At 38.6% G+C, this 19,636-nt stretch overlaps 1 protein-coding gene across 2 annotated transcripts in view; it reads right to left on the bottom strand.

The window, feature by feature from the left end:
- Nucleotides 1–18,205, bottom strand: part of ANKS1B (ankyrin repeat and sterile alpha motif domain containing 1B) — a 396,607-nt gene extending 378,402 nt beyond the window's left edge. For both annotated transcript variants that reach the window (XM_053943037.1, XM_053943036.1), the window contains exon 1: nt 18,072–18,205. In XM_053943037.1, the coding sequence (XP_053799012.1) occupies nt 18,072–18,205 (134 nt within the window). The remainder of the gene's footprint in view (nt 1–18,071) is intronic.
- Nucleotides 18,206–19,636: the final 1,431 nt, after the last annotated feature.

The raw sequence follows: 19,636 nt of genomic DNA on the forward strand, positions 1-19,636 counted from the left end.
TGACAACTATTCTGCAAAATCAGAAAGCAGGTTTTAGGTGTTTTGAATCGGGCATCTAAAATTACCCAATGATGTTGACCCTAGTGTCTCAGGACTTCACATATCCATTTGTAAAGTGGAGTAATAATACCCTGTCATCAAACAAGGTTGTTTTTGAAAATAAATGCATTATACTTGCAAAACTCTGCTGTGAAATAAGTCAGGAAAAGAAGTCTCTTTATAGAAACACCTACAAGCTGTGCGTCAAAGGCATAAGCTAACAGCTACAATGAGAAAATAAAATACTGAATAACAACTAAGAGAGCACCATCCCTCTTGTACAATTAAAGTGGAGTGAATTTTATCTGAAGAACACCATGTGGTAATGTACAACATTCAGTGATACACACAATATGCCACCAACATGCCACAGTTCATGGGCAGACCATCTGCAGACAAATGTGGGTTCACAGACATAGGACTGCCTGCAAAAGCCAGTTTGGACTTAATAGCACTTCTTGGCCAAATGTATGCATTTATAATGCTCCTAAAACTAGCTGAAGTCTGGAAGAATTATAGCCACATTTGCATGATACTGAATCTGAGCTAAGAAGTCCTGCTAAACCCAAGCTCACTCTGTGTAGATCTAGGCTGGGTATCATTGCTCCATGCATATAAATCTAAAGAGAACCACATATAGATTATTAGATGGCTCTGTTGATCCTGTACAGATAATGTCATTTACAGATAACATTGGTGTGTGTTACCTCACCATGCTTTCCAGTACTTCAGGATCTAAGAGATCCTAAATTTGCTCTCCCCACTTTCTATGACTCTTTGCCTAGACATAAGACCTTTAGGAAGAAGAGAAAGAGACTTTTTAAGTTTAGCGCAGTATATGACCTTGATCTCTGCAAGACAGCTTTTTTACTCATTAGCTGATCTATCTCTTTCTCAAGACAATTGCATACTGAGACGGACTTCCCTTCTGTACTTTCTCTTTATATCTCTTCTAAATAAATATGTTTATTCATGCTTATGTTTTAACTAACAAAATAATGTCTCCAGGCTTTTTATAAACCAGTAAATCAGCAAGTAACTGTATATTTCCTCACTCTTTCTGCTTTTTCATTACTTTAGTTATCTTATTCCCATCGCAAATCTGAAGCACTTACGTGCGAAATTCTTTTGTTTACAATACATTATAAAAAAAGGCCCATCCACCACAATCTAGCAATATCACCAAAGCCAATTAAAAGTGTGTGATCTAAAACTTCTCTCTTTACCGCCAAAAATCCATAGTCACACCTTTTTCTTTTTTCACTATCATCTAAATTATCCTTGAAAACATATCACACATCCTCATCTTCAGTTCTCTTTTCTGAAGTAGTTTATGTTCTTATCAGGTATTTGCATAGGCTTTTATTTCTTAATGAACTTAAGTATAATCAGTCAAATCATCCAACAATTCTTTAGGATATTTGCTGTCCTTATTATTATGCTAAGTCTCAGTTCATTGAAAAGAGTATACAACCCAAGCAGATTTCCTAAATAAAACATATCTTCTCTATTTCACACTTTTTAATGTTGGATGGGATTATGTGTGACTTGTCCTGTTTTAGTCTAATCATACTTGCCATTGGCTCATCCTGAGGAACACCAACTTTTTTCCTAAATAAAGACATCAGTTTCTCTCTTTTCAGACTACTTTGTCACTGTATCCTTCCATCTTACTATTTTCAGCTCAATAGGCAACGCTTCCTGATTTGTGTTCCTGTATTATTTTGCCTCAGGTGATTCTCTTTATGGCTTAAACTGGGGTAGAGAGGGAAGAGAGAGATGGTGGCAAGGCAGAAGGGGTGCAGAGATGGGGTAAGAAAGGGATGAATGGAAAGGTAAATTAATGGAGATAGAGTGATGGGGAGAGAGAGGCAGAGAAGGGAGGAACAGGCAGATGGGAGAGGTGGGCAGAGAAACCAAGAGAGAGGGATCAGAGAAAAGGGGAAGAAAGAAATGGAGATATTAAATAAAGACTTATATGTTCCAAATTGATATATTTCAGTAATGTAATATTTTAATGAATGTATTTTTCTCCAACCAGTTCACCTAGAAGTCATATATGAATAGCAATTACTTCAGCAGATGAAAATTATTGCACAAATATAAAACTTCACCACAGACATGAACAGATTGATGAAATTCATCTGAAAAAGGATCAGTTTTAAATCTTGTTCAGTGCCTAAACAAATCAAACCTACGACCAATACATGCATAACTGCACAGTTCTGCTAAGTCTGTAAAATTATAGTCATAACACTCTGAGACAGCCAGTACTTCAAAGTCCATGCCACAGAGAAAACTGCAGGTCCACTTCAAACAGTGCTAACACTTCTGAACCTACCATCACAGCACACTAACACATTTCTTACTCATTCAAAATGTTGTCACAGAAAAACAATTTAATTAAAAGGTGTGGTTCAGAAAGGTTTCAATATAGTACAAACAGAATGCTCCCTTACTTTGCAACAAATTGCCTTTAGAATTTACTAAAGTATATGACTTCCAAATTTTGAGTCTCTGGTAATTCCACTTTCCTATGTGAAACTTAAAGAATCATTCTGAAGTGGGGTTTTTTCATGCAGACTTCTAAGTTTTTTAAACAGAAAAGAAAAGAATATGAAACTCAAGGCTGCTGGATTATGATGGGAAGATTAAAGTAACCGTTTACCATTATTATGTTTCGCAAGCAAGTGTCATGTCCAACACTGCTTGTATGTTTTGGATTTAAATTCTTTAATCCCTTTCAATATTTTTATGTAACTCTGTATAATCTTTGGTCTGGGGAAAAGTACATGCTGGGTAAACCAGTTATTACAGAACTCTCTTGGGATAAGACCAGAGACTTGAACCTGAGTCTCCACATCAGAAGTGAATTACAGGGTTATCAGCTTAACTACTCTTTTGGACTCTGTTACACTCCATGCCATTTCTGTGGTCAGAAACCTAGATCAAAAAAAGTATAAAAACTACCACAGTTCAACAAGAAAAGCTGGGATTTTTTTAATTGAAGCCATTTTTTAAAAAAATTATTTAAAAAAATTATCCACTTTAATTTTAATACCAGCTGCTCTTCAGAGCTATGTGAAACATTTATGCACAACTACAGACATATAAACACCTCTACTTTCTTGGAAAAAAAAGATATTGATTGGGAGGGAAGAAGACATGCACCTTCGACATCATAATATTATTGATGCGTGCCTCTAAGGAAAGGAACTTGGCTCTCTTCACCGAAGCATAGATCTATAAAATGGACACATAACTACCTAACTGTGACTGAGTTCATTTCAAGATTTTTCAAGGTTCCCTATATAGGTAAGACATAACTCAAATTTATTTGCAAAATATCTTCAGTATGTTTTTTCTCACTTGCATTATTTTCTGGAGGATGGTGATACCCAGCCCTGTCTCATTAGCATTGAAGTAACATCCCACAACAGAAAAAAAAAAAAAAAAAAAAAAAAAAAAGAAAAAAAAAAGTGTGACGATAAATTGAGCAATTATTTACATTTAAGTTTTAAGCTGTAGTAGAAAATAATGACCTATTGAGAAATTGATAGGCTAGCTCACTACTGATCAACAGTGAAATACATAAACACAACTTGATAGTGTTTCAATTGATCAAATGATCAAAGCACTAACAGAATTGGAGACATGTAATATTTAGCACAGTAACACTCAGTTACACAATATCATTAATGCAGTCAGAGTGTAGTTACAGAATACACTTCTGTTAGCCAAAAGGCATTTTCTTCATTTGGAATGTGTACTAATGTTTAGGTGTGCAAGTCTTCAGCTGTTATGGTAAAGACAAATGACCCCAGCTTTAGCCTGAGAATCCATTTGAAACTTCTCTTTGCATACTGTAATTGCTACATATGCTTACTGAACCCAAAGCCTGCTCAAAAAACAACCTCTTGGAAAATGATGGAAAAAATAAGGTTCTGTATTACATACGGCCAACTTCAGCACAGCACCACAATACCAAAATAAGAGACATATTGCACTTCAAATGAGAAGTTAAAGTCAGGCTACTTTTTCCTTTTCTGACAATTTTTAAGGTGGGTCACAAATCTCTAATCTTAGTTCCAGGTGTTTGTTACCAGTTTCTAATAATTTTCAAACCTAGCTAAAACTTCTTTGCATGATGTCCATGAAAACTAAACTTCAAGCATCTTTAGAAAGAAAGTAGTTCTTCATACGTGAATCAAAAGTAGTTTAAATGAAAAACAACTATTTAAATAATTCATATTATTGTCAAGTTCCATATGCTTAGATGTGTAATAACGTACCCTAATGGAGTTGAAAAGGGAAAAGAGCTTTGTGATCAAAATTACATTGCATTTGCCTGTGATGGTCTAAATTTGCAGAAGTATGCCCTGAGCAGTGCTATCACAGTCAGGACAGCTTCCTTTGCTGCTCTGGTAAATTTGAAATAGTTCCTGACAACTCCCTATGTGAGTGTCAATTCAACTGCTTTGAAAGGTAGCATCTGCCTTATAGTTACAGTGAAAAGAAAGCCATCCTTTGCTGAGTTCTATATGTTTTACCTGAGGTTCATATGATGCCCAGTAAGTTTGGTAGCGCAATACTGTGAAATTACTCTGGTACATACATTACTTTCTATGGAGCTGAGAAAGAAAATCCCCAAAGGCCCAACTTTTCAGGAATATAATGAATTGTCAGGTTTACCAAAAGGCTCATTTTTATGGGGAAAATCTCAGCTGTATTCTGGACTTTTCCAAGAATCCTGGAAGACTACAATAATGCATGCTGCATGACAGTTGCTGGTGCTACAGCACCTCACAAGTCAAATGAAACTTATCAAAAGAGATGCATATTGTGAACTGACCTTCTTCAATAATTGCTCTTAATTCCTCTTTAGGAATTGTGACATTCAGAAATGGTGACATCTTGTGTAATTTAACAAAGTCATATTTTCAAAGGAGATTTGTGTAATTAGCTACTATGAAGATTAGCAAAAGTAGTAAACTTTCAAAGAAATAAGTCTAGACATTTTGGCTCTATCCTTTAAAAAATAACCCTGAGGCCTGCTTTCTCAATCTTGACTGAATTTTTTTTTTAACCCAAGAGGATATTTTAACAGAAATACCACAGAAGGACTGAGTTCCTTCCTTGTGCCATTTTTCAGAGATAGTGGGTTTGGTTTTGGCATTTTCCTAAGTAGCTAGGCAAATTCATCCACATGTGCTATGGGTCTCTTGGGCAAAGATCAGACAACATAGAATCACCTGCATGTATTTTCTTGTCACTCTCTAAATAAATTTATTTGCCATTTCAAAAGTTTTCATCAGTCTTTGAGGAAGGTTCTGAAAAAGGATCTTTACCATTTTGTCCAGGAAATTATCAGGCCCTACTTTGTAAATCAGTCCTGTATCCCAATCTTACATTTTTGATCAGTACTGCGTATGTTCTTTCAAACTACCCAATGAATTCTGCTTTATGGTCAATTTTTCCATGCCTTTTTCAGCCTAGTGCCTTCTACATTCACCAAAGTCATTAACCTCCATCTTCTTTTTTTCTTTTTTTTTTTTTTTTAATATGGACTCCCTGGCCTTGAGGTGAATATCTGCAGCAAGGTTCTCTTTTTCAAGGCTGGCATAAGCAACCTCGGGATTCTTCACATCTTAAATTTTGCCGGGCATCACAATTATAGTGGGAAAAGAAGGGATGATGGTGATCAGAAAAAACCCTATGAAAATAATATTTAGCTACTGAGGGAGGGGAAAGATATCTCCTTGTCTCTTACCACCATCATAATTAGCTGATTTATTCCCTGAAGGTTATCTGCTGAAATAGGCAGCCTAACAAGGACAGTGCTGCCTTGCCATTTTAAGAAGCAGACACTTCTAAACAACCTCACTTGCTTTTCTCAAAACTTATTTCCTCAGTCTGTGTCCTGTTACAACCAGTTGAGCTTTAAAGCAAACGGAGAGCAAACCATTCAACAGTTCATGTCCTAGCAAAAACTATTCATACACTGGAGACGCATGACAAGATTTCTGCTGCTTTTACTCCTTTTATGCCATTTATGCCTCTTTCTTGCTTATAAGAGTTATAAGCTTTCTTACTTATAACTCTTTCTTGCTTGAATGACAAAGACATGGATGCTCAGTGCAGAAGATCTCTCTTTTTTTGGTTAAGCAGTAGCAACACAGTAAGTACCACGGATCAGGAACGGCTTCTCTTCTGAAGTAACTCATTAGTTCTGGTCCACAGTTTAAGTGAGAAAATGACACACACCCCATTTATGCCTCAAACTATCTTTCCAGGGCATAAGAGGAAACTGGGGAATGACCTTGCTGTTTCCTCAATAACTGTTTCCCACAAGAGAAGAGAGGAAAATAACATCTTTCCCCTACATACAGCTCTTTCATTTCATCTTCACACTTTACTTTCAACAATTAAAGTTTGATTTTTCTTGCCTCATTTTTGCTGTTTCAGGTAATATAATGGGAATCTTGTTTAAATGAGTATCACTAGTCACTGAAAAGGAAAAAAACATCCTCCAGCATCTTAAATTCTACATGTCTCATAAATATATTAGATACACATCAGGAGTTGTAGTTTTTTGTAAGTTATTAGAGGTATCTCAAATTTCTTTGTGTTTTGTTCACCACCATATGGGTAGTCCATATTTACAATCTCAAAAGAAATATATTTTTCTCTGAAAAAAAATTATATATTTCTGTGGAAATATATACATAACTATATACAGAAAGAGTGTATTAAAAATTGTTCAGATTGCAAAGGCAAGGATTAAAGTTCTGGTGCTAAGTCATCCTACTAACACATAAATATTAATAATAGTCTTCATCACATGATTTCCTTTTATTGTGCAATGAATGATCTTGGAACAGTTGAAGGCCTATCCCCTAGAATGGGGATGATTGAATAAAAACTCTTCTTTTTGAAAATCATAGGTATTAAAAGGGTGCATTGGTATTTATTAAATAAATTAAACAAGGTAAGAACAGGAAGAGCAGTTTAATGCTGCACCATGGAACTGAATTCTATCCATGTCTGTCCTCCAGAAACAAACCTCTGAATATCTGAACAGATCTTTATACATCTGAACGTCTAAAATGCTACTTAATTTACAGAGAATGTTCTTCACATAATACTTCATTAAGATGTGAAACCCTTGCTGGGAGATGTCATGAATGCTAAAAATTTCCATTGCTTCAAAGACCAATTGAACAAATGCATGGAAGAAAAAATCCATTGGAGCTATTTAATACAAAGACAATACATCTGTTGTAGAAAGCTGCTGTAAATTGCTAAAAGCTGTGAGAGTACACTGGAGAAACTGTTACATACAAGTGATTGCTTTGCCACTATATTCTTCTAAGAACAGGCTCTTGACTCCCAGTCAAAACTGGAGAAGAGTACTTTGCTAGACAGACATTCATTCTGACCATGAAGAGCCACTTCTATCATTTTATACTAACTATATTAATCCTGTGAAAAAGGAGCTCTTTGAAGTCACCAGATGGAAGCACCAATTCAACACATACTTCTCGCCATAATCTAAGAGTGCTTCAGTCAGCATTTTTAAGTGCAGATATTAAAACCCTATCCAGTCACTGAAGTACAGGGACAGTAAACTCATTAATGCTGTGAAGCAGTCAGATACCATAGTGACAAACATCAGCCAAAAAAAAAGCCCAGGAGAAAAATTAATCATTCTTTTTCTAGAGAAGAATTTGAATTTTATGCAGAAAATGAGGCTCAGGGCTGAACACTGAGTAGTAAGTTAAAAATGCTGAAGAACTGCTTATTTAATGAGCACTGTCTATCCTGGGCTGCAAGTGAGGAAAAGACTACAGATTGTGTCATTAAAATAAAAACATGTAATGCTTGCATTCAGTGGGATACATAAAAACTTCACTGGCAACCTTAATTTTATCATTCATAAAAAAGGCAAACTAAACCTCCTGAAATTTCACCCTGTAGTGTCATCTTGGCAAAACTTTACTAGATGATTTATCACCACTTCTTCTACTTAAACTAATGTCATGACTGGTGGCCCTTTATTAACCACTATATAGGAATTTATTTTAGCACTAAAAGAAAAGGAGAGTTTGCAAATGCATTTCACAAATATAGCAAGGAAATATGAAAATGTCAGGATTTGAATGAAAACTGTATTTCAGTGCATATACATTTTCTTTCAATTCTGCTGAATGAATTTTTCTTTATTCTGCCCTGTTCCTCACAGCTCATCTCCTAAACTTTCACTGTCCTCAGTGCTGCTTACTGCCATGGTCAGTCTCAGTTCTTATTCCTAATCTCAATTATTCTACCCATTTCATGTACCAATCATTTCTTTTCAGAGTTTAACATACAGCCTGCTTGCCAAACCATTCCAAATACCTTGGTTCAGGTCTCCACCTATCTTCTAACCTCATCTCCTCACCAGAAACATATGCTTATTCCATACCTTTAGAGGCTTCATTTTCTGCTTATGACAAGACTCCTCTGCCTCTGTAATCAAGACTTATATAGTCTACATGAACGTAGGAATATAGGGGATAGATTTACCTGTTGTGACAGGCAAACAGATTTGTAACATGTATGAATACTACATACTGTATGCTTTGTTTCCACAAATTATTTATTTGGTTCTCTGAAGCATTACTTGTGCACATTATGTGAGAATATCCCTGGCAGATCTACCACTTGGTTATGCAAGATACTGCTCTGCAATAAATGTGCACAAAACAGGAAGCAGGGTGATTGCAAATCACTTATGAGCCTATTTTGACAAATTAACCATCCAGATGACAAGAAGGACATGAAAGTGCATAAATAATTATTTGAGAAAGCTGAAAACTAAAAATAACCAAATTATGCTTTTAAGAAACCTTACCAATGACTTAATTGAGATTCTGGGGTCAAACTGCTAATATGAATATGCTGGCTATGTTAATTCACAAAAAACTAACCTAGAGATTCACTATTCATATGGAGTGACATTTAAAAATAGAAAACAATGACCCTAACAAGTCAGTAAGTAAACACAGAAGACATTAAACTCAAGAGTTAATTCTCAGAATACCAGTAAAAACTACACTGGAAAGTTTTATCATGAAGGTTCAAAATTCAAGCAATATGCAGTGCTTGAAGCAAGCAAAATTCAAGCAATATGCAATATGCAGAAAATACCAGTCTAAAATATACTCCCAATTCTGATTTATAAAACTCTTCCTTTTTCTTATTTTCTCTAAAAATCTACCTCCTGGACACTTCTCATATTATGGCAATGTGAATATTTAATAACTTAACCTATTTCAGCACTTGTCCAGGCTATGAAGGATTAGGAGAAAGTCCACATACCAATCACACCATTCTTCTAGGAGAAAGAAGTTGCTAATGTGTAAACTCAAAGACTAAGTGTGATATTTGTGGTTTTGTAATGACTAACATGTCAGAAAAAGAAGTACAACACAAAAACTGTCCAACTCCAGCACAAGAACCTCTGGTGGTAGAAGAGGTTATTCACTCCCAGTTGAAGGACTACACAATATTTTTGCCTGAATTTCATGAGGCTCCAATGAGCCCATTTCTCCATCCTGTCCAGGTCCCTCCTTACAGCAATCCTTCATGTGAATGTTTTTTCCACAGTTTGGTGTCATCTACAAACCTGCTATATGTGAAACATTGAAATCAATACTGGCCCTTGAATCCTGAGGAAACTCTCCAGAAACCCTCAGCACCTGGATTTTGTACTGTTTATCACACCCTCTCACAGTCCAGCCAAATTTCAACCCATCTTATCGTCCTCTTATTCAGTCCATAGCTCATCATTTTGACTGAGACTGCTCTGAGGTAAAACACCATGGTTTTTCTGTCCACAGACACAGTTTTCACTTTGTAGAAGGCAATTAAGGTTAGTCAGGCATGATTTAAGCTTAGTAAATCCATGCTAGCTGTTATCAGTTGTGTTATCCTTTCTGAGAGCAGAAACTACAGGCATGAGGATATGATCTGGAACTTTCTCTAGCTCTTAGGATAGACTGATGAGCCAGGTGACTCCAGAACCTTCCTTTTGCTCTTCCTGAACACGGGCATGATGTTTTCCTTTTTCAGTCATCAGAAACTTCCCATGTTTGACAAAAATTAACAGTGGCCTCACAGTAATATTGGTTCCTCAAATGTAAATGCTCCCCTGATCTTCCTCTATTGTGGGGACTGTTTTGAAAGCTGGCAAGTCAAACTTTACAGCCAACCAACCAAAGCAGAAAAGGCAACAAGTCATTGTCTTTTCCATGAGCTTTGTCACTAGGTCTTCTGCCCCACCAAGCACTGAGTTCATATTTTCTTTTGATGTCAACGTATTTACTTTTGCCTTTCCTATCTTCCTAAGTTTCAACTCCAGCTCATGTTTTCTAATTTGTTTCTTGTACACTTGGAGCATTTTCAAGAAACCTCATGTGATACAACATCATGCATTTTAAGCAATTTTCATGTCGCCCTAACTTCAACCATCCAGAATTCTGCCTCTTGGCCAGCTAATCTACTGATTGTCAATCAGTACCTACTGTCTATTGCTTCTGAATTAATCCAAACCAGCAGAAGGAAGAAATTCTACTCAAATTTAGCTTCAACCTACCTATACAAGTGGTCATTTTTAATATAGTCTACATATACTTTCCATTACTATTGTTTTCCTGTTCTTCAACGTTTATCTACAAAAAAAAAATTAAATTAGGGACATGTTTCATCTTGAAATAAAGTCATTCAATATCCACTTTGGGGTGAGCTCAGTCACTCTCTATGCCCCCTAACTGACTAGATCTCCGTTGCCCGTAATAGGAACCTAGACACCTAGCACTGACATCAACGCCTACAGAAACATAGCTGTCACTGGCTGTTCTAAAGAGGAATTAAATTGCACTCAAGATGTCATTTTGAACGTTTTTTCTTGCTTTAGAGAATACATGTGCAATACATAGGAAACAATGTAAAATGGTTATAATAAAAATATAACCTTGTGGAATTAAACCTCACAGAACCTTTCTTACAGTAGACACCTGCACATCATTAGAAATTCATAGGTGTTAAGTGAGGTGCAGAATAGTTGTTGTATCACTTCTTAATGCAAAGTGATCATACTGAAAATACTGTCACCAGGAAAAAGTAATTAAAAAATAAAAAAGGTTTCCCAATAAAGGCTAGAAGGTTAAAAAAATGTATTCCTTACTTTCCAAAAGGGTCCATGTACATGAAAATGACATATGAGTAGGCAGAAATTAACACTACTTACTATGCTTTACACATTTAACATTAAAAGCTGTCAATATATTTTACCTTGAAGTATTAGTATAGGATGAGGATGTGTATTCTAACCGGAGGTGGCCAGCAGAGAAATTCCATGGCAGAAGGGAATTCTAGCTGCAGAACTCTTGTATCTGTCACCTCCCAGGTGAGCAAACTAAGCTTGCTAAAGAAAAGGCACTGTAATTGCACTCTACATTATGCTGTCCCTTACAGGTTATATACCAGTAGCATAAATTAAAGCAGTTTATAGGATGCTTCTAATAGTGCCTTTTTTCAGGAAAATAAAAAAAAAAATGGCCTTGATCTGTAAGCACTCCTTAGCAGCTCATCCAGGAATACTCATACAAACAGAAATTCAGGCAAATAAAATAGAGGTAGAGGTTTCCAAACTTGTAGAGGTTTGGAAACATGGCTATGTCCTGGATCCCTGCTGCAGGTGTAAACACACCTGCCCTAAAAGCATCTCTATTTGCTTTTCATAACATTTCCAACCTTCACAACATAGCACACCTTTCAGATTACACCATTCTTCATTCCCTTTCATTTATTTCCCCTTTAAGTTCTACTATAACATTACTACTTAAAAACAGTGATGTCCTGTCAATGTCAAAAATTTACAAAGCAGCTTTAATTCTACTGAATTACCAAACCTCTAAAATGATAAAACTTAGATAGGAGGGGAACACGGTGGTGATCACAATGACTTTATAGGGTCCTCTGTGAAATTAGACACGAGCCATCTAGTGGCTAAGAATTCTACAAGAATTCTAAAGGTATTGTTTTAAGTTACAGACACTTCAGTCTTCTGAAGGTTGTTCCTTACCTTCTCCTTTTAACACGTTCGTCAAATTTCCCTTACTAGTCTGCCTGGTTCCATCTTAAACTCCATCAGTCCATACCTTGATCCTATCTATGGGCAGATAAAATTACCTTGCTAGATTTTACACTAGATCTACAGTTCTTGCTGGTCATTTTTTGCATTTGGTCCAACATTTTAGAAAATTAATAGAACATACACTTGAACAATAGTCAGAAGACTATTTCTGCAGTGAGATGTGAGAAGTTTATCCATAGAGTTTAAATACAGAGGTTAAATCTGGGATCATACTGAAATCCTAGGGAAGTTGTGAATTGCCTTGACCTTAACCATCTATTGGATGTCCTGGATATTGTTATATTGCTACCTTTACATATTGCAAATATTTCAAACTAGAGAAGAAATCTAAAGAGTTCAATAGATAAAATGTTGTCTGAACTTGGATTGAAAGCATTAATCAAAAACAAAAATAAAAATAAGTCCAAGAAGGGTAGAAGATAACAAAATGAAGGCTAAAAGAAGCTCACACATTTGCAAGGGAAAGCAGAGTCAATGCAGCAATCAACTATCACTAATACCAAAAAGCATAAACTAACTGTTGTCCTGATTATTAGTTTGCATTCCATACTCAAAGGCAAAAAGAAGAAAGATTAAATATATCCTCAAAAGAATTAGATTAATTTCTCTAACATGATAAAGCAAGTAATCGGGAAATCTGGGAATGCTTGTCTCTGCTTAGGACATCAGTACAAACCTCTTCATTAATTAAAAGTAGTATAACTAAAATTAGAAATACATATAGATTAACTGGATGCCACATTGAACTATGTAATAAATACTTTCCATTTTATTATCTGTGCTGGTTGTCTGAAATAAATGCCTTGGAATTATGTGAGCCCAGAACTCTGGTACTACAAGCCTCATATAATACTATCTCTTCATAAAAGAACCTAAGAAAGTTCCCTTTACTTTAAACAATGCTAGTTGTAATGATAAACAGAAATAGATGTCTTATTCTTGTTAAGTTGATCCATTTGTTATTCAAATTATAACATGAAAAAACTTAAAAACCGTTAACTAAAGCTTCATAAAATATTTCGACATTTTAAATGCTTCCTGCTCTACAAGGCCTACCAAGTGTGATCTGTTTTTGCAAAGGAAGCTGAATGAATCAGAGGGCTCTGCACAAGGACAGAAGAGGATCTGTGTGGTTTTCAGCACGCACTGAGGCCATCAGGCTAAACTGTGGCTTTGCTGCAAGCAAGACACTGCTCTGAGAAACAGATGAGGAAACAGATTGCAACTCCCAGACTGACAATCTGCTTGCCGTGTTTCTTACACTTTGGAGGAGAAGTAACTTGGGCCAGGCCTACACATGGTGTAGCTGCACTAAGTAAGGCTGAGCAAAGAACGAAACCATTCCCTGCCACAGTGCCAAGTGTGGAAGGGGAAAAAACCAGCTCCAGGCAGGCTGCTCCACCCTCTCATGCTGTGTAATGGCAGCAGCCAACAAAGAGCAAAAAAGGGCCAATTCAACCTTCCCTACTAGTCTGTGCCAGTTCATATTAATTAATATTCAATCCCACAGTCCCGTTAAAAATCCAAAGCTCTTTTAACATGTACAGTTTAAAAAGACTAAAAATTAACATATAATCAAGAACTATCCATTCCTGCTAGTAACATAGAATAAATGGGCATGTGCGTGGCTACATGTGGCAAAATGAGGTAAGGTCTCTGAGATACATTAAAACCTCCAAAGTTATATTTCCTAAAAAACTCTTTGAAAGAAACATAGGCTGTCTCTATTCAACAATGAACAACTGGTTGCTATGTATACAGAGATAATCAAATTAAGTAAATTAGAAATACCAGGTTTATTAGAAACATTTTACTCTCTCTATGTGTTAAATTCTTTAATATGCATTTAAAAATTTGGAATACAGAAATTAAATTATACATTCTGTTAGAGAGACTGTGGGATTTTACTGTCAGGTTTTTGTGTTTAGACTGGAATAATATAAGAGCCAGTGAAATCACATAAAAAATATGTGAAAATTCTATTTACAGTCTGGAAAAAAAATCCCTAATTCTAAACTTCAAAAACTTTTTTTCTTTTTATATGAAACATATATAATATATTAATGTATGACAATTCCAGACAGTGGAATCCACGAAGAAACAGAAAAAATAAATTTAGCCTTAAGTCTTCTAAACTTTGAATGTTTTTTCTTTTACTCAACATAGTAAAAGAAGAGATTCCAGCCCTGCACTAATGTTTTGGGTTAGAGACCATAGGCAAAACATGTAACACAGCTTCAGGTGTCCTAGTGTATCACACTGGGAATTCATATGTATCTCCAGAGCTCCCGTTTTTTTGTCAAAGTCCATCATTCCATTCCAAAAACACCTGGGCACCTAAAGTACCAGTAAGTACCCTAGTTTAAGCAACTAAATGACATCAGGTGTTTACTTAGGTTACTTGCTTTAGTATGTTGCAATGCTTTATGCTGATCTTTGCACCTGAGGAATTCACCTTCACTACATTGAGCCACAATCTTTATAATAAAGAGCAAACTATGGATATTGAGGCAGGGGGCACAAACTGACCCACAGCAGCTTTCCAAAGCTCCTCCTAAGCTGAAATGAGTTACAGAGTCCACACAGTCAAACATCACTGATTTGTTGTCATTGTTTTAGATAAACTAATCTGGCCATGAGGTTTTATGTAGTAAGTATTACAGATATCTGGGTGCATATGAGGTCTTAATTAAGCATACATCATTTTTATGCACTTTGCACATACTCTAAGCATGTGTTTAAGTTCTCGCAGGAATTCATTCATACATTTATATGTGTGCTTAAATAGCCTTCCAGAACAAAGCTGTTTCATTGAACTGTTTTTATAATTTAATGACTTAGGAGTTAGAAGTCAGGCCTTTAAAATTTATATGATTTCATCTGCAATTAGCATCAACAAGTAGGTCTAGCTATAGAATACCCATACAAAAGTTTTCCCTATTTTCCCCCCAAGTACCATAAAACACATTAATCATTAGGAAAAAAAAAACTGTTATAAAAAATGTAAATAGGACATCAGACCTCAGATAGTTTGTTCATTGGTTCAGATAACAATCAAGGTGTATTTTTCAATTTATGAATAATAAATTTCATTCACAGGGCACATAATTACTGTGAAGCAAATTTCCACCAAAAATCATGTCTATACATAGAGCGTTCAGCCACTTAAATTGAGTTGTCTTCAGCACTTTGAAGAAATCCAAAGGGACAATGTAGTCCTGCTACCTAGACCAATGCATCAGGCACAGTATTAGTCTATATGCATACTGAAAGAGTTGGACTTTTCCAACCTAACACTAGAAACAGCACTACCAAAAGGAGAAAGAAAGAGCAACATGGACCTTTCTCACTTACAGTGGGACATGTACAGTCCTCGGGCACCATTTTAGAAACTGAGAAATAATTATGATCAACAAAACAACAGGAGTTACTGTCAAAATTACTCCTAAAAATAAATAAAATTACGAAAATTATGTCCCTATATTATTCTCTGTTTTTTTTTTTAAACAACTTTCAAAAGTTTTTATTCTAATAAACTGTATGCAAAGATACCAATATAGCTCTACCAGTAAACTTCTTCAGGTTTTCTATTTAAAAAAGTCTTTGGTTCCCCTCAAATTCAAACTTTTATACTGTACAAGTATGGGTCTTCTACAGCTTCGTTATTTTCCTTAAGTGTTGATTTCCCAAACAGGATCAGGATGTTCATATGAGTCTCATATTGTTTCCATGTTTTCTATACCAAGATAGATCCAACCTTAATCTTGCATGTCATTCTGGACTTAATCCATAATTAATGGCATCAGTTAGAATATGGAACATTTCCAAAAAAAAAAAAAAAAAAAAAAAAAAAGCTATGTCAAAATACCTGTCATATATAATTCTTTCTTGAAAAACATTTACTATAATGCATACTAGTTTCTGCTTCAAGTTTTCCTGCTGAACCCTCTAAAACGTCCTATGTTCCATAGTGTGTTAGATTGTGAAACATCTAAGCATCATTAATGATGCTTACTGAATTATTTCTAAATTAGAAATATTTCATCATACAGCTGGATGCAGCATACAGCTGAAAGTTCATTCTTAATTTTTGAAGCTGTGTTTACAGAAAGCCATAGACATTCTTGTTAACATTAGTAAGAAATGCCATAAATTAAACAGTATATGTTTTACTCTGCTTTACTTCTCTTCAAGCTAAGTGCACTTCCAGGAAAAAGAAAAAAGCCAGTTGACTTAACAACCTAAAATTCTTCAATCCTGAGTAACAAACAAGAACTGTGATGACCCATCTGTATATACAAAACACACGGTTCACGTGTTCTGTGTACACAACATACAACAGTGTTGTTTAATAAAGGAAGGCAAGCACAAGCAAATACACTCCCTCTGGATATACAGATCTCACAATATATAACATGAAATAAACAGTGCAAGAATACAGCACAGGCACTAGCCCTGGAGAAAGCCATTGCACAAACCATGTGTTAGAACTAGATTATAAATGGCCAGTCATTGTACTGAAGTGAACTTACATCTGTACTTAGAAAAGTAGGTATAATATTTCAAATTTAACTGACTAGCTGGCACACTTCTTCCTGAGCAGCCTATTCGAGTACAGTACAAACAAGCAATCACATGGTATGTTTTGGTTTTGGTCAATGGGCTAGTAATTCAACAGTGGTGCAATAGCAAATTGAACTGGGGCACCACAGAACTTTGGGAAGTTCTGAACTGTTGTTGTTTACAGCACTAAACCTAGCTTTAAAATAGCAAGATTTTAAAATAGAGTTTAAACAGTATAATTTGCAGAGTTACCATTAAATTTTCCCTGATAGGGAACATGGAAATAATATAAATACCTGGACAAGAAGGCACTGGCAACAGAATCACAAATACATTTTAATTTAATCAATTTCCATTGTGCTAGGCCTTTTCTTTCTTTAAGGAATAAAAAACCAAACCAAACCCCCAATTTGTTCAAGTTCTAGGTCAACAGTGTTTCGGTTCATTTTGTCTTCTTTTGCTATGCCTAGTTTAGTGTTGAACACTAGCACTGGACTGTGTGCTGCAGACCTTCTCTGCTCTGAATACAGTCAAATGCCATAAATGATGGTGACAATGCTCTGACTTAAGAGCATGATGAAACTTACGATGAAAGCTATGCTCTGGATTGCAGGAGATACAACTAATGACGGAAGTTAAGCCCTATCACCCAACATGGCCAGTAACCCAGTTTCACTCCACTACAACCAGGTACCTTGAAAGTAATGCTGCTCTTACCTAACCTGCTCCCTAAGTTTTACACCTCCTCTGCCTCGAAGATCTCCCACAAAAAAAAGATTCCTTTTCTTTGTTTTGTAGGCTTATTACAATGGCATGCCTAATTTCTTCTGCAAGCAAGGGTAGAAGCTATGGGTGAGGGTATGGGGTGAAGCTATCTTTTAACACAGAATTCCACAATGCAATGCCTTGTCTGTGATAAACACTGTGATTAAAATAGCAATTTGAAGATGGAAATATCAAGGAAGGATAATTAATACATTGTATGTATTAGTCCAGCAGTCAAAACATAAGTTCTGCACCACAGCTAGTAACAGAATGAACAAGGACCGTGCAGACGCATTGAAGGCAGGAAATTCAGTACCACTATATTAATAAAATGACTGCCTGTGACTTTAAACCCTGGCATGCTTGTACTTGGCAAGAGAGTGGACGATTTATTGTTACTATGAAGGATGCAGGAATGGAAATGAAGATGAGAGGGGCGATGATAATGATGATAGGGAAGAACAGGTTAATATCCCCAGCATTTGATGCGGAGCGATGTCCCTACCTCAATAAGCTGGATAAGGGAATAGCTCCAGATCCACTGCCCAGGATCCCTCCTTTCCTCCCAGAGAGGAGTTTCTCCACCAGAGCCACATTCCCAGTGCGAGCGGCTTCCAGCAGTTCCTGGTCCTTCCCCATGGTCGGGAACCAAGCAGCCCCCCACGCGAGAGCTGCACCCCGGCCACTGAGGCCCCCTCCCCCCAGAGAACGGTCTCCCCTCCCCAGACCCTGCCTCAGAGCAGAGCACAGCAGAGATTCCTGCAGTCCCTTCCAGACCAGCAGGAGCAGCAGCAGGAGGGAGGAGGAGAATCACCTCCTCCTAGTTTCACTGGATCATTTCTGGGTGGAGTGTGGAAGAAGGGGGGAGGGAGGGAGAGAGGGAGGACGAGGCCAATAAAGAACCTCCCCCCCACTCCCATGCACACACAGCCCCGGCCGAGAGGATGGGGCGGGGGGACCGGGCAGCCTCGGCCCCTGTGGCCGGTCGGGCCGGCGGGGATAACGACCCTCACAGATGGATGGATGGATGGACGGACGGACGGACGGACGGAAGCGGGGAGGAGCGGGAGAAGGGAGGGAGGGAAGAGGCGCAGCCCTGCCGTGCCAGGCCCGTTGCTGAGGAGACGCGGCTGGCGCGCTCCCAGTGGCTGCCCGGGCACGGCGCCCCCTCCGCCCGCCCCGGTGCTCCGCCTGCCCCGCGCTCCGCGGCCGCCGCGCCCCCGCCCCGGCCCGCCCCGCGCTCCACTGCGGTGCCGGCAGCGCCGCCCGCTCCGCGCCCCGCCAGGTGCGCCGGCCGCGCCCCCCGCGGCGGCTCCGAGCGGCCTCAGGGCAGCGCCGGACAGAGGCCGGCTGCCCGCGCCGAGCACGGGGGGCCCGGGGCGCTGAGGAGCTGCGGGAGCGGAGGGAGCAGAGGGCGGCTCCTGCGCCGGGCGCTGAGGGAAACGCACCCGCCCGCGGGGCGATTGTCAGCAGGTGCGGGTGGGGCGAGGGGCCCGTGGCACCGTGCGCGCGTGTGTGTGAGGCGGGGGCGCCAGCAGCGTTCCTGCCCGTCCGGGGGCGCGCCGGGGGCCCCGCACGGCCAGCGCCGGGGGTTCCGCACGGCCAGCGCCGGGGGCCCCGCACGGCCAGCGCCGGGGGCCCCGCACGGCCAGCGCCGGGGGTTCCGCACGGCCAGCGCCGGGGGCCCCGCACGGCCAGCGCCGGGGGCCCCGCACGGCCAGCGCCGGGGGCTCCGCACGGCCAGCGCCGGCTCCCTGCGCGAAGCGGTGCAGGCAGACAGGAAAACCCGATCCCCGCGGGGGTCAGGGGCGAATCGGGCAGGTGGGACTGCCGGCACCTGCCGCACGCCAGGGTCGTGGCTTCTCAGTGTTTCCAAGGATAAGAAACACTGAGTATAGGTATAACTGAATATATTTGGTATCAAATCCAGTCAGCCCTTCTGGAGCTCCCGGTTCTGTTACAGAGACCTTTTAAATTGTGTGACTTTTCCGGGCAACAAAATTAATCATTCCTCTTGGATTTGGGGTTTTTTCAAGCCAAGCTGAAAATACTTAGTGCTGGCCAACTCAT

Source organism: Vidua chalybeata, chromosome 5 (genome assembly GCF_026979565.1).
Source record: "Vidua chalybeata isolate OUT-0048 chromosome 5, bVidCha1 merged haplotype, whole genome shotgun sequence".
NCBI classification, from domain to species: Eukaryota; Metazoa; Chordata; class Aves; order Passeriformes; family Viduidae; genus Vidua; species Vidua chalybeata.